General features: G+C 39.0%; 1 protein-coding gene and 1 long non-coding RNA gene across 2 annotated transcripts; one reads left to right on the forward strand and one right to left on the reverse strand.

The window, feature by feature from the left end:
* The first annotated feature begins 5,325 nt into the window (after nucleotides 1–5,325).
* Nucleotides 5,326–7,932, forward strand: LOC120417115 (phosphoenolpyruvate carboxykinase [GTP]-like). The gene is made up of 3 exons (XM_039579098.2): nucleotides 5,326–5,642; nucleotides 5,824–6,424; nucleotides 6,493–7,932. Exons 1-3 carry the CDS (start codon nucleotides 5,614–5,616, stop codon nucleotides 7,804–7,806), a joined length of 1,944 nt encoding a protein of 647 aa, XP_039435032.1. The 5' UTR covers nucleotides 5,326–5,613; the 3' UTR covers nucleotides 7,807–7,932.
* A 2,654-nt stretch (nucleotides 7,933–10,586) lies between these two features.
* Nucleotides 10,587–11,592, reverse strand: LOC128093462 (uncharacterized). Its single transcript, XR_008212506.1, has 2 exons — nucleotides 11,024–11,592; nucleotides 10,587–10,954 (listed from the first exon to the last, which is right to left on the reverse strand). It is a non-coding gene; the product is annotated as an uncharacterized LOC128093462 (long non-coding RNA).
* Between the last annotated feature and the right edge of the window lie 4,101 nt (nucleotides 11,593–15,693).

Genomic DNA, 15,693 nt, shown 5'->3' on the forward strand with positions numbered 1-15,693 from the left:
TATCAAAACAGAAATGGCATTGAAAAACCGGGTTTAAATTAATACCAACTTGGTGTGGCGGCGGCAGCAGCAGCGTGACACACCGGTTTGCTGAAGCTGAGCGATTTGAGTTTGCTGTTGTTTGGGATTTTATACACGCGAGTTTCGCCGGTTGGATTGACTTAATAACTTTGCTTTGGAGAGGACGAAAATCATAATTATAGGAAATAGTTTTGGCAAAATTGCTAATTTCTAATGTCAAACCTGGTACGAGACTTTAGTCACGTCATCAAATTGTTGAGTTCATTGGCTCTCGAAAACCTGACTTTTCATCCTCAATGTTAGTAAAAATTTACAATTTCTTTCTTAACTTAACAACTGACTTTTTATGAATTGTATTTTTATTAATTTTGTTCATATATTTTAAAACAATTGATCTACAAGTTTCCTTTTTTATTGCTTTCATTTTTTCAAAAGCACTAATCTAATTTCGTTCTTCATATTATTGGAAGTTTCAGGCTTATGGCCTATCTACAATCACTTAGCTTAGAACAGTTAAGTAAAGTAAAACTTAGAAAATGTACACAACTTACATTTTCCCATTTTCATGAACGCTTGTTCTCGATTTTGGGAACTCTTTTTTCTCCGTGTATGCAGTTGTTTGTTTACCTTTGATATGGAAACGTCAACTTACCGTAGATTTTGAAATTTTCCAAACCATACGTCAAGTTTCTAATTTTATTCCTTTTCATTGTAGAAGATCAGATTCATTTCCATTGATTCAAACTCCTAAGCTAAGTTAAATTTTCTAAGTTAAGTGATTGTAGATAGGCCACTACCATAAATCATTTTGTTTTGCCTATTTTGCGTTTTTTATTCATATTTATACAGCCACTTTGATTTGCTGCTACATAATAACATTATTGTCTATAAAGTTGTTACTCATTGTGTCAAATAATCTACCAGAGTAAAACAAAGAAACATTCACACTTGTTTTGACTAATAAAGGATGGCGGTTAAAAACTAAACAGAAGCCATTGCTTTTTCCACATGAAAAAACCCTTTTAAACCGACTGAAAAACACATTTTCCAGCGACAAAAGCGACACGTTTTGACTGATAATTCTTCTATTTTAATTATCTATTCGTTGTTTTATTAGTCCTATCATCAATCGCAGCTAGATAAACAATAAGAAATGTTTAAACTAAAACAAGACTTATTAATTTGTATGAAACCAAAAAGTGTCAAAATTACGCTGTTTCTCACTCCGTTGCAAAGTCACGGAGTGGTTTATGTTAATGAAAAGTTTGACTTAAAATTCATAGTCACTCGTTGCAGAAAATAAAATTTACAATCCGAATATGTAATAATATTAAATTTTGGGACAGGTTTTGATATCATACAAGACATATTTTATAAAATTGAAAAATTTCGTGACTCTGAAACGCCGGAATGTTTTTTTTTGCATATTGTCAAGATTTGAGTTGCTATTGCTTTCAATAGTGTATATTAAACATTGTTCTCATTGAAAATTTGTTTTCCTTCCAACATTTATATTCTCTACACATTTTTTGAATGCAGATCTTAAGACATTATTGGCAATGCTTTTTTTTACAATTTGCATATAGGTTTATTTATACAGTCCTGATTCAATTATCCGAAATTGCGATAATCCGTAGTTTGATTATCCGAAGGTTTGTATGGGACTTCGAATAATCAAATCTGAAGACATCATTGGCTAAGTATTTTTTTACAATTTGCTTATAGGTTTACAGCAATTCCTCACGAAAACAGCATGATTCGAAAAAAAGTTCTCCGATCGGGCTCAAAATTTTACTGGGGGTTCCCTGGCCAAAATAATTAGATCCTTTTTTTGTTTGGCCACGCCGTGTTAGGGTGGTCCGAAAATTTACAAAAAATTATATCTCCGCGCCATTAAATCTGATTTAAGCTGTCTTAGACGCAAAAGAAAGGTGATTAGTTTGGCTATTTGGGGAAAATAGTAAGATGTTTCAAAAATCTAGCTTAACATGTGAAAAGGTCGTATGAAAATTTAAAAATTAAAACTCAAATTTCAGCGATGACCTATACGTGTTAGGGTACCAAAATTTTCGTAATTGAAATACGCAACTTTTGGTACCCTAACATGTATGGATCATCACTGAAATTTTCAAGTTATCGCAGTTTTAGTGAAAAAGTCGATTTTCGTCCTTTTCCCATTTTTGCGCGTAGCGCGTCGAAAACCCCAGTTTTTTAGGTCACCCTAATGGCCAAACAAAAAAATACGGGTCTAATTATTTTGGCCAAGGAATCCCCAAAAAGAACTTTTTTTTCGAATCAAGCTGTTTTCGTGGGGAATTTTTCAATATTGATTCACCGTCATTTTGGTAACCATCTCGGATTTAAAAATTCTAAATCACCTTAGAGTAGTTTAGGGGTCATACTAAAGCTCAACAATCAAAATTAGGACTAAGTATTTTTTTTCGTGATTCGATTATCCGAATTAAAATTTTGCCAAGGCCTTCGGATAATCGAATCTGGACTGGTTTTAATTTGCAAAGTTTCTTCACGACCTCGATTCAGATTGTTTTTACTACACACAAATTAAGCTAATGGTTAAAGAACAGTCATCCACAAGAATATTTTTTTCTGAGCACAATGACCCTTTGTACAACCCTAAAGGGTTAAAAATGGATTTTCAAATCAATATTGAAAAATTAACATCGCGGCCTATCTTGATCCATCGTAAAATGTTGTCTTGTATTTTTTTTGCATAAAATGTAAAAAAGATCAGAAATAGTTTTTAGGCGTGTTTTTTACCATTGTACCTACATAAATTACATAAGGATTCAGAAACTATTGTCTTGCGGAACTGTACATCATATTTTTTCTCATATGTAAATGATTGTACATGTGTCCAACTTTCAAAATAATATATTCATAAAAAAAATGTTATAAATTATAAGCAGTTGATTGTGCTTTTAAGTTCATAGTTTTTAAATAAATTCTGTCTTTTGTCCTCCTATTTTGTAGAAAGTGTGAGAAAAAGAGATGACAATTAATTTTAAAATAACAGGTGAATAATTTTGCAACATAAAATGACGCTAAAGATTGTTTTTTCCTGAAATTTTATTAATTTAGAAATTTGTTTATTCGTTGTTTTATCAGTACAGTTTTTTTTTTAAAGATTATATTTCTATCAAATCAAATAAATAATTTATAAATGACTTAAGAATTGCTTTTCATACTCATTTATTTCAAATCATATCTGGAGGTGTGTCAAAAAAGACCATACATTACCTGCTGTTTCTGCTATAGCTGGCTGGCACCAGAGCCAAAGTGTTTTTGTTTTGAAGCATTATTTCGTTCTTTCTTTTCGCCTGACCTTCTATACAACACCGCTTTGAAAGTGGATGAGGTAGCAGCCAAAAACAGAAACGGTGAAATTCGGCTGGCTGGACCTCATGGAGTGGAAATTTCCATGTTGAATGCTGGCCCGGAGAAACAGGCTGAGGGCCACACTCGTTTGGGTTGGGTACAGTCTCTGAGAAAGTAGCTGCAATTGCGTACCAAGTGATGCAATTTGGCGTACTTGGCAGCAGGTGAAAATGATTCAATTTCTTCGGTACTCGATGATAGTGTTTTCGTCTGTTTTCAAAAAATAAAACAATATTGGGAACATCCAAAAACTTTCTCTACCTTTTTTATTTTTCAATTTTTTTTTAAACTAGTCATGTAATTTTTTTTCAAATGACTCAAGCATTTTTTTAGAAAATGACTGAAAAAACAGCGAGCTGAAATTTCCAAACCATTATCGGCGTAGTAACAACAGACCTAGCTTATCATCAAATCAAGCTCGTTATCTGGTACTCGCTACTCAGCAGGAAGAATGAAATCACTTTTGCTTGAAGCAATGTTAGGCTTCGAATGGTTGAATTCAAAACATTAGTTTTATTTTTAGTTGTTTAACATTTCATTTTGATACACATTTTATAATTTTGCTGCAATTTTAAGAATTTAAACAAATGTGCTTTTCAAATAATTAAAAAAATGCGTTTAAAAAAATCTAATTTAAGATTTTTGTTAAAATTATTGAAGAACGTGATGTTAACTTTTGTTTTTAAACAAATTGTGAGTACTATTTGAGAAGCAGGTGCAAATATATTTCATTTCAAATTTATAAAGCCTATGGAGAAAATAATACTCTGATGACAATAAAAATTTCTCTGATTTTTTTTTGTCGTTGGCTGTAAAGTTGGGTGACTTTTTATGTTCATTTTATTAACAAACTTATACCATCAGTTCTACAAAAAACTTTTATGCGGTACATAAAAAAACTATTAATCACTTGTATCGAATATTAATACTTTTCAAAATTGTTTTTTTTTTAACGGTGAATTGATTAAACACATGGATAATTTTGTATGGAACTCGCAGAAAAACTTGATTTATTCAGCACTTGTCGTATCTATCCAACTCGTGCGTACGACTCGAGCTGAAATAATCTTCTTTTGGAACTTTTTGCATCAACCAATATTTTGAAATTGCATATAATATTATAGCTCGAAAATAAATAATTTCAAAGTTTAACATTTGGGCCAACAAAAAAGTTAAAGCCTTCAATTTACCAAACCCACGCCGATTTGGTGGAAAATTACTGACCCACAATCCCACGGGAATCCTCCAAAAATAAAAATGAATGATTTTCAAGCCGCGCTCAAAAGTAGCTCAGTATTCCTGGCCCGGCGGAAAATTACTGGCGCGTGGTCCGGGGACTCCTCTTCCGAACGCGAGCGCGCGGTTGATTGACAAGAGGAGAGAAGGTTTATTTTTACTGCTGATCATTGTTTTGCTGCTGGTGAACGAGACGACGAGCATAAGCCGAGCGAGATGGCAACAAAACTTGGCCAGCAACATACATTTGAATGAGCGCACGAGGCGTTTTGCTGGTGTGGAACCATAACAAAAACATTGACGAGTTTTTGCCTGGACACTGGTGTCGTTGTATTTGAGGATCAACCTGGCCTAGAACTTGCCACGCGACCGACTACTACCTAAGTACTTACTACATTCACATAGAAGTCGTACAACAACTTAGTACAACAACACAGACTAGTCGTGACATCACTGTTCAAAACAAACCGCCCTATTCTAGCCGTAGTACAAGCCGTATCAGCTGTCTGTATGCGAGGATCAGCTGAGTACGTACGAGCAGCACACACTCTCTCGATGACGTCACGGCTCTACCTCCGGCCGGCAGCCAATCAGCGGGCAGCAGCATACATACAAACGCGCGCCCGATCGGCGCTCCGAAGGTTCGGGTCCGATATAAGAGGGACCGCGTGCAGGCCAGAACCAGCAGTACCACTGACCAACTCAAATCAGTAAGATGAAAACGAGCTAGTTTTCGCTGGGTGCATTTTACCTCTCCAAGAAAATACTTACTTTTTGAAGTCCGGACTACCTGCGTCGATCTGTTTGGACGATTCTCGTACGAAAGATTCCACTCCTAGTCGAAACGTGATTGCAAGTTTTGCGTTGCACCAGTGTGTTACCGTGATTAGTACAACAGTTTTGTGATTCAAGTACAATTATATTAGTGAAAATCGTTGATACCGAGAATCTCGCATCAAGATGCCGCAGGTCATTGAAGTTTATACCCCGTAAGTACCTGGTTCGATACCTTTAATTCTCAAGTCTCAATAAAAATGATAAAGAAGGCTCGCCACGATTGGTGACTACCTGCCCTGTTGCTAAGCGTGCTAATTTCTTATCATTTGCACATTGGGATTCACCAAAACGCTTGAGTTATCTTTAGCGACTAATTTGTGCTTTCTTCCCCAGACTACCAACCAACTTTGGGTGCACCCCGAAGTTGCGCACCGTCCCGAAGCCGGTCAACGCAATCCGTGGCGTACCGGTGGTGAACGGTGAGCTTGGCCAACTATCGGCCAAGATCCGTGCCTTCCTCGAGGATTCGGTCGGCCTTTGCCAACCTGATCGCGTCCACATCGTGGACGGTGGGGACAAGGAGAGTGCGACCCTACTGGCCACCCTCCAGGCCCAGGGAACGATCCAACCGTTGCCCAAGTATGAGAACTGCTGGCTTGCGCGCACCAACCCGGCCGATGTGGCCCGTGTCGAGTCGAAGACGTTCATCTGTACCGAGCGCCGCGAGCAGGCCATTCCCACGCCGAAGGATGGCGTCAAGGGAACGCTCGGTAACTGGATCGCTCCGGCCGAGTACGAGGCCGCGATCCGGGCGCGCTTCCCGGGCTGCATGAAGGGACGCACCATGTACGTGGTGCCATTCTCGATGGGACCGATCGCATCGCCGCTGTCCAAGTTTGGTATCGAAGTTACCGATTCGGCGTACGTCGTGTGCTCGATGCGCGTCATGACCCGCATGGGACGGGAAGTGCTGGAAAAGCTGGCGGACAACTCGGTAAGTTCGATTAACAACGGTAGATTCTTGAACTTCAACTAACCTAAACTTTCTTCTCTCTTCAACAGGACTTTATCAAGTGTCTCCACTCGGTTGGAACTCCGGCCAACGGCAAGATCGCCATGCCATCGTGGCCGTGCGATCCTGAGCGCACCATCATCCTGCACAAGCCGGCCAACAACGAAATCGTCTCGTACGGATCGGGCTACGGCGGCAACTCGCTGCTTGGTAAGAAGTGCTTCGCTCTGCGTATCGGAAGCACCATTGCCCAGCGCGAAGGATGGCTCGCTGAGCACATGCTGATCTTGGGCGTCACCGATCCCAACGGTGTGAAGAAGTACATTGCCGCCGCTTTCCCGTCCGCCTGCGGAAAGACCAACCTGGCCATGATGAATCCCACCCTTCCGGGGTACAAGATGGAGTGCGTTGGGGATGATATCGCGTGGATGAAGTTCGACTCGAAGGGTCAGCTGCGTGCGATCAACCCGGAGAACGGATTCTTCGGAGTTGCTCCCGGAACGTCAACGGAAACCAATCCGAACGCCATGCAGACCGTGTACAAGAACACGATCTTTACCAACGTGGCCGCCACCTCGGACGGTGGTGTCTTCTGGGAAGGCATGGAAAAGGAAATTGATCCCTCCGTTGAAATCACCGACTGGTTGGGCCAGCCGTGGAAGATGGGTGAAAGCAAAACTCCAGCCGCTCACCCGAATTCCCGGTTTTGTTCGCCCGCCAGCCAGTGTCCGATCATCGATCCGGCCTGGGAAGACAATGCCGGAGTCCCAATCTCCGCCATCCTCTTTGGAGGTCGTCGTCCAGAGGGTGTCCCCCTGGTGTATGAAGCCAACTCGTGGTCCCACGGAGTCTTCCTCGGCTCGGCCATGCGCAGCGAGACAACTGCAGCGGCAGAACACAAGGGCAAGATGATCATGAACGATCCGTTCGCGATGCGTCCCTTCTTCGGGTACAACTTCGGTGACTACCTGAAGCACTGGCTCAGCATGGAGGAACGCGCTGCCAAGCTCGGCGGACACGTTCCCAAGATCTTCCACGTAAATTGGTTCCGCAAGGATGCCAACGGAAAGTTCCTGTGGCCCGGGTTCGGCGAGAATACCCGCGTTCTGGAGTGGATCCTTCATCGTATCGATGATCACGAGTGCTACCGGGAAACCCCGATTGGTCGAGTTCCAAGTAGCTTGAATCTTACCGGACTGAGCGGCACAATCAACGAGAAGGAACTGTTCTCGATACCGAAGCAGTTCTGGTTGAAGGAAGTTGACGACATCAAGCAGTACTATGACAACCAGCTGGCCCAAGATTTGCCGGCGGAAATCGCCAAAGAACTGCACGAGCTCAAGGGTCGTGTTGAGCAAATGTAGACCACTAGTAGATAAGAGACTCACGTATTACTTTTAATTAGTTTAAATTATTCGGATAGCTTGTGATACCGCAAAGTTCTTTTGTAAAGAACCACCCAATAATAAACTGTACATTTTATATACTGACACAAAAGGACTTCAATTATAACTGATTGTGCGCGCCCCTCATCATCCCTGCACCGTAATGAAATTCACGACAAGTGCTTTCGCTTCATCCAGGTCACGGCTCAAGGCAGCAAGCAAAATGAGACAAATTAGTGTAACATTATATTTTCATTCAAAACTTTCCATAAAACCTCTCTGGCTGGTAGAACATCCAGGACATCGTCACCAGACGACAACTGCGGAATTATCTTTTGCCTTCTAAATATAGTAAATGCCGTCCTTGTCTCGTGTCCTGCCCATCGCCTTCCCTCCCTCACAGGCCGAGAGAGAGAGAGAGTTCACAGAATCAGCAAAGGTAGATCATACGTGAGAATACATAGAGATGGGGTGACATCCTGCCTTCGGGGCCTCCGCACAAGGGCCGAGGCCGACGCGGGCGGCAATAAAAGTTTTATCTTGTTAGGAAATTCTCCTGCACTCTGCTTTTTTCCCACTCGGCCCATCCTTGGCTTTTGCCTAAAGTTACAATCCCTTCCTCACGTACACACACACCCGTGCTTAATTTATGGTGAAATATGTAAAAGTGCCCAAAAATCTAGGATAGTGTGTTGAGTGTGTTGTCGTTTTCCTAGAACTTTCTCGGAACTTGCCAAGAAGTGCAATTTTGCTATTAATATTCAACCTGGAAGATTTATGCCTTGACAAGCTCTGTGTTTGGGAAGGAGGTCCAACTTTTCGGCAACCTCGGCCAGTAAAGACCAGTTGACTTGGTCAGGGTAGATGAAACGTACATAAAACCCGACATTAGAATTAAGGGTTCAGTTTAGTGTTGGGTAATAGTTTTATTCCGGTTCCGGTGTGACATGTGTCGGTCACAGGAAAGTTGGGGTGTAATTTGCATGATTAACTCTTTCAATACATTTATCAAAATTGCTGCTGCAGGCACGCTCTGGGAATGCAGTCCGTTTGATGCGAGTGTGGGAGTTTGAGTAGTGAGAGGGTATCATTTTCCGTAACTAGTACTTGCGTTGAAAGTTTATCTATAGAGTTGCCTGGAAGTGATAATTTGTGTTAATGAATTATTCAAACGAAAATTGAAACTGAAACTGTTATGAAACCGGCAATTTGAAACTACATGTGTCGGGTTATGAAAGCTAAAACATTACTTTTAAAACAAACTATGCAGAACGTCTTCAGAATTTGGCCGTCAGGTCCTCTGCCATTCCGAAATAAGACATTGGAAACAGCGACTTACCAAGGTTTGTTTGCATTGTTGGATTGGATTGGATTTGTACTCAGACTCAAAAAATAATAATAGTAAAAGAAAGTATGAGCGAATTATTCATACTTGTTTAAGCGCTGAATGAAATATCTGGTCTATTGCGCATTGGAGCAACATTGGGTACTAGGGTGTTTCAGCCAAACAAAAAAGTTCTCAGATTACGGCAAACCGAGGTTCCCCTTGTAGAGGGTACCCATACGGACTCTCATGCCAAATATCAGCCCATTTGGTTAAGAATTGGCCTGTCCCCAGCGGTTTAAAGTTTACATGGAAATTACTATGGGATTTTTGTGCTTTTCGTTCAATCGATCCTACAGGCCAGGGGACAACATGGATTCACTCGGAATAAAGACAGGTGTGTAGGGGATGGTCCAATGAACACATTCCAGAAGGAAAAAGTGTTGTCCGTTCTGTCCCCAAGGTGCGCATTGGATCGACGTCCGGTGTCTCAAAAACTACGAATGCCGACGCCAATTGAGCTTTTATTTTCAATGGTTACTACGTAGTCGTGATGTGTTTTGAATGGTAAACATGAAACAAATGTCAGAACGTCTCAATGGAAGCAGAAAGCTTTAGTTTGCGGAACCAGGCTTTCCTGGTGGGAAAACTACTTCGTAAAGCGAGTTCATGTGGAAAAGTCCTGGCAGATGTATTGTGCTTTTGTTTTTTTTGCATCTGGGTGCCTAGAATAATTAAGTGTTACCAACGGTTTAAGACTAGTGTTGGTTGTTGTTTTACTGACCGATATGCAGGATTCTTGCTGGCTCCGTTAGACTATAACAAATAGCAAATATTTTCTTCAACTAGCCTTCCCGCCCTCTCTCCAAAATCAGGCAGCGGATGACCAAAGGCTTCAATAGGCGAACAACCACTGCCTCCCATCAATATTGTACCTTATAAAAATACGAGAGCAATCTGCTCATAACAATTTAAGTTACATTTCCATATTTGTCATAGTGGGTTCATCAATTTTTTAAGACCACCCCTCAACCCCCTTGACCAAATTAACGATTGCTAACCAACTGCACGGAGAAAAAAGAGTTCCCAAAATCGTGAACAAGCGTTCATGAAAATGGGAACCTCGAACAAAGTGTTCAAATCCCATGGTACGATTTTGAAAAACGTACCATGAAATTTGAACACTTTGTTCGTGGTTCCCATTTTCATGAACGCTTGTTCACGATTTTTGGAACTCTTTTTTCTCCGTGTGCACTTATATACAATGAATTTTCCAAGATTTTTTCTATTAAATGTTATACTCTTGCTTGAAATTTGTTTTTTTTTTTAATTGAAAATTGTAATTGAATGCACTGAAAAGAAATTGATTTGAAGACATTATTTTTAAATTCTGTGTTTTAAAAGTAGTGATATTCAATAAAATAATGTTTTAATATACGGTTAATGTAAGAAATTGTTAATCTTCTTATGTATTTGTAATATGAAGTAAAAACAGAAACACAACAATAAGTAAATGAAATTTTTTATTTGAGGCTGCGCTGGGCAGGACCAAGTCGGATGACGATTTCGAAGAATCATGACTACGCTGAATGGTGACATCGGACTTGCACATGACGCCAGGACCACGCTCGATGACGGGCTGGCGAGATCGGACTTGTTGCTGGACGTTGACTTGGACAGGACTACGCTCGATGGCGAGCAGGCGAGATCGGACGGGATGGTGAGCAGGAGATAGTTCCGTCCTGAAATGAGTTCTATCCTCCTCCGATTTCGAAGTGGTTCGGGATTGTTGCTTGTAAAGTCCTGAAATTACTTTAATTTAGTAAACTGGAACAAACCATTCTGATAAAACCATATTGTTAAAATTTATACCTCTCCAAGTGTCGTACAAATCTTGCAAATGGGCATTGATCTTTCTTCGTGGTACATTTAAAGCACTTTCCGCCAAGCGGGAGATTTCCAAAGCGGCATTCTTGATCGAAAGCTTGTCGTATCGATTCCGGTGCAAAAGAGCGCTCAAAAGCTCTCTGTTCGTCGGGGTGCGATGCAGGGGCAGATTTCACTCCAGATTTCCCACCAGGAAAGCCTGGTTCCAGGACCGCAAACTAAAGCTTTCTGCTTCCATTGAGACAATCTGACATTTGTTTCATGTTTACCATTCAAAACACATCACGACTACGTAGTAACCATTGAAAATAAAAGCTCAATTGGCGTCGGCATTCGTAGTTTTTGAGACACCGGACGTCGATCCAATGCGCACCTTGGGGACAGAACGGACAACACTTTTTCCTTCTGGAATGTGTTCATTGGACCATCCCCTACACACCTGTCTTTATTCCGAGTGAATCCATGTTGTCCCCTGGCCTGTAGGATCGATTGAACGAAAAGCACAAAAATCCCATAGTAATTTCCATGTAAACTTTAAACCGCTGGGGACAGGCCAATTCTTAACCAAATGGGCTGATATTTGGCATGAGAGTCCATATGGGTACCCTCTACAAGGGGAACCTCGGTTTGCCGTAATCTGAGAACTTTTTTGTTTGGCTGAAACACCCTATTGGGTACCCGTAATAGGAGCCTGGAATCGCCCACTAACGAACTTTGCAATGCTTTGCACACACACCTGTCGCACATTCTAACTCGTTCACGCATAATCATAATATATTTTTTGAGATCTTAAAAAAGAAAATATTATAGTTAGACGAGACCGAATTACAAAATAACTGAAATGTATAAAATATTATTGAATTCCAAGGTTCTATGTACGGAGGAAACTCATAGCCTATTGTTTTTTTTAAAGTTAAACTCTAGAATTATTAAATATTATGCTGGTTTTTGGCTGTAATAACTGCGACAATTTTTAATTATTGATCATCGACTCAATACAAATTGTTGTTGATCTATTTTTTCAAATCCTACCTTGTCCAAAGCCAGAGAGAAAATTTGACGGCAAAAAATATAAAAAATAGACTACAAGCCATGATTTCCACATCTAAATAAACAAAGTGTTTTAAAATACTTTCTACGCCAGTGCAGATGTTTTGCTATAATATGTAAGTATTGCCAAAATATGTAAGTATTAACAAAACATTTTCTTTCGCGATTTTTTTTGTGGTTTTTACAAGCCCAAAAAAAGGCTAAAACGCTAGGAATGCATTTCAAATAGTTTTATGTTGATTGGACTTCTATTTACATGAAAAATGCTGCTATTACTGCGGAGAATTTGACCTAAATAAAGAGGAAAAACACCGCCAAATTTCAATCAGATGCCTTAAAAAAAGAATGTTTATTTCCAATGTTTAATGTTGTTTTAGAGACGAGGTTAAATTGCTAAGGTATAATTGATGAATGTTTTTTTTTAAATATACTTAAGGGGCAAGGATGCCAGATGCACAGATTTGTCTGTGTTTCACAGACATTTGGGCTTGTGTCAGACATTTTTTGAGGTACGAAAACGAAGTTGACTTTATAGCTGTCGGCCACCATTGCTAGTACCAACCACTAGTGTCTTCCTTTTATCTACAAGGACTTCGCCGTCCTGGGCTTCTAAGTGTATGAAAGTATGGCACGGAGCGACGGCGCCGAATACCCATATTTACACAAAGAATTTTAGAGCGCCCGCCGCGGGATTCGAACCGTCGACCTCTGGGTTGTGAGTCCAGTGCGCGGTCCGATTGATCCACACGGGCGGGACGAGGTACACAGATTTTTAAAAAACTCCATTAAATTAATATTTTGTAAAAATTTTAACCAAAACTTATTTAGTTAGTTCTCAAATGCATAAAAACGCAATTGCTGATGGATTTCAATGACTCTAAATTGATATATTTGAATTTTAGAAAAGTGCACAGACATACACAGACTTTTTTACAGACATTTTAAAAAACCATCTGGCATCCCTGTTAAGGGGTTACATACATGTAAATCGGCAAAAATGTCAGAGGTTGGTTTGAGCACAAACTAAAACTTTTTTTGAATCTGTTTTCAGGACATTAAAATATATATTTTCATCTGTTAACAAAACAAATTTGAGGACATTTGGTTGTATCATTGCCGAGATATAGCCATTTTAAGTTAGCAGTTTCAAAAAACGGGTGCCACGATATCTCAACACTGCTTTGACCAAATCGGCTCAAAATTTTTGTGAAGACTCGTTAAACCGGTCACGTGTGCATGACGAAGGCCGATTTTCAAAAAGTTTATTTTTAAAAAAGATAAAAATATTTTTATGTTTTTCATGTAAAAAATCTTAAGTTTTTGATTTTTGTATTTTTTAAAAATGCAAATTTAAAATCGATTTTCGTCATGCACACGGGATATGTCTTGCGAGTCTTCACTCAAAATTTCAGCCAATTTGGTCTATCCCATCTCGAGATATCGTGGCGCCGTAAATCAACTCGGTGTTCAGAGAAAAACTCTCACAAAGTTTGACAGTCCGCTTTGCGCATGGCAAAATTTTCAGATAAAATCGTCTGTAACTTGATTTGATCATAAACTATCTTCATGAAACTTTCATGAGTGATACAAAATCATCTTTTAAGTTGATTTAATAAATTTTCTGTAATATGAAATTTTGTGATTTTCTACATGTATGTAACCCCTTAACCGACTCACTGCTGTAAAAGTGTTTTATTCTACTGCTGGATACATTCAAAGATTAAGAGCTGGGGTTAAAATTAACAATACAATCATAATGCTTAAAATCCATTTCTGATCACTTTTTCGATATCTATTTTCTAATCTCAGCAACTAATAGTCCGATTTTCAATGTTAAAATATGAAACATTCGTGAAATTTTCCGATCTTTTCGAAAAAAATACTTTCAAAAATTTTAAATCAAGATTGACATTTTAAATGGGCCAAAAATTCAATATTACGCCCTTTTGAAATGTTTGTCTTGGTTAAAAAAAAATTTAAAATATTTTTTTCGAAGAGATCGGAAAATTTCACGAATGTTTCATATTTTAATATTGTATATCGGACCATTAGTTGCTGAGATATCGACATTAGGAAATAGTGGGCTGCTAGGGTGAGACTTAGAAACCATCAATTTTCCTGTTTTTAATCACATAGCAATATCTCAGCAACTAAGGGTCGTATCAACAAAATTCAAAAAAGCAAAATATAGAGAATTTTCTCAGCTTTTCAAAAATATTTTTTTTAAAGTGGGCAAACATGTGCACTAATTTCAAAAAATGAAAAACTGCGACTATTTTCAAAAAAGTCACCTCTAAATGGATTTAACTTGAAAACGGTGCACTTTATCAAAATTTAACTTTAGTACTTTTTGATTGCAAATTTGATTTTACATCTAAAAATGAAGTTGAAAATTTTTAACGAGCAATATTTCGATTTTTTGAAAAAAATCAGTATTGATTAAAAAAATTCATAACTCGGTCAAAGATTTTTTGCCCATTCTGGACATTTCTGAAAAGTTGGCATTTTATGTCCTCTAAAACATATCAAAAAATAAAAAAAAAATTAAAAATAGTGTTTTTTTGCAAATCAAGTTTTAGTGACAAAAAGTTCAATAAAAAATCACCAAACATTTTTTTACCGTGTATCATTTTTTTTCAGTGTAGTCCGTATCCATACCTACAACTTTGCCGAAGGCACCAAATCGATCAAAAAATTGCTTCAAAAGATACAGATTTTTGAATTTTCATAAATCATTTTTGTATGGACAGCTGCCAAATTTGTATGGAAAATTATATGGAGAATTTAATGATGCAAAATGGCTTCTTTGGGCATACCGAAGGCACCAAAAAAGTTTCAGTTGGATTAAAAAATACAAAAAAAATAAAATGGAATGACAGAAATCTGAGAGAACTGCTCAAGTGTTTTGCTCATGAATTTGTCCCAGTGTCTTGAACTATTCAAAGTGACGTGGAAAACACTTGAAATTGATCATAAGATCTACACAACACAAGCACTTTTCAAAGTCAACGTGATTTTCCACTTGAATTTAATGTGTTATAAGCACATAAGTGCCCTGAAATATGAAGATCTGACTACCCAATGGTATCGTCATTCACTTTACCGGTATGAATTATGAGTCAAATTGATAGAACACTGAAAGTTCCGCCCTTTTGTGTCTATTTTGGATAGCATTACCCTTTAAATGTTAGGAAGGCAACAACCACATTAGGGTGGATAAAGTAACGTTTTTTGACATAAATATTTATTTTGCCCCCTGATTTTTCGAGCCGATTTTTGACAATGACTTTTTAGTTATTTGTACAGAAATAACCACCATGCAACTCCGCCAAATTCCCGTACGTGTGAAATCTCAAAACATCAATTTTTCTCTTTTCTCGACAAAACGTTTTATTGAACTTGTACTTTAAATTCACCACGCACGAACTCGCGCTTTCTCCTGCCCAGCATCCGCTCGGGCAGCAGTTTCATCAATAACAATACAGTGTATAGTATATTGCAGTTTCACCACAAACTCACTCTCTCCTCTCTGGACTGTTCAGCGCGCTCTCACTCCGCGCACCACGTGCTCCAGAGACTGCTCGACTTTTGCGAAGGCGCGCAAA

This window comes from Culex pipiens, chromosome 3, assembly GCF_016801865.2.
Source record: "Culex pipiens pallens isolate TS chromosome 3, TS_CPP_V2, whole genome shotgun sequence".
In the NCBI taxonomy this organism is placed as follows: domain Eukaryota; kingdom Metazoa; phylum Arthropoda; class Insecta; order Diptera; family Culicidae; genus Culex; species Culex pipiens.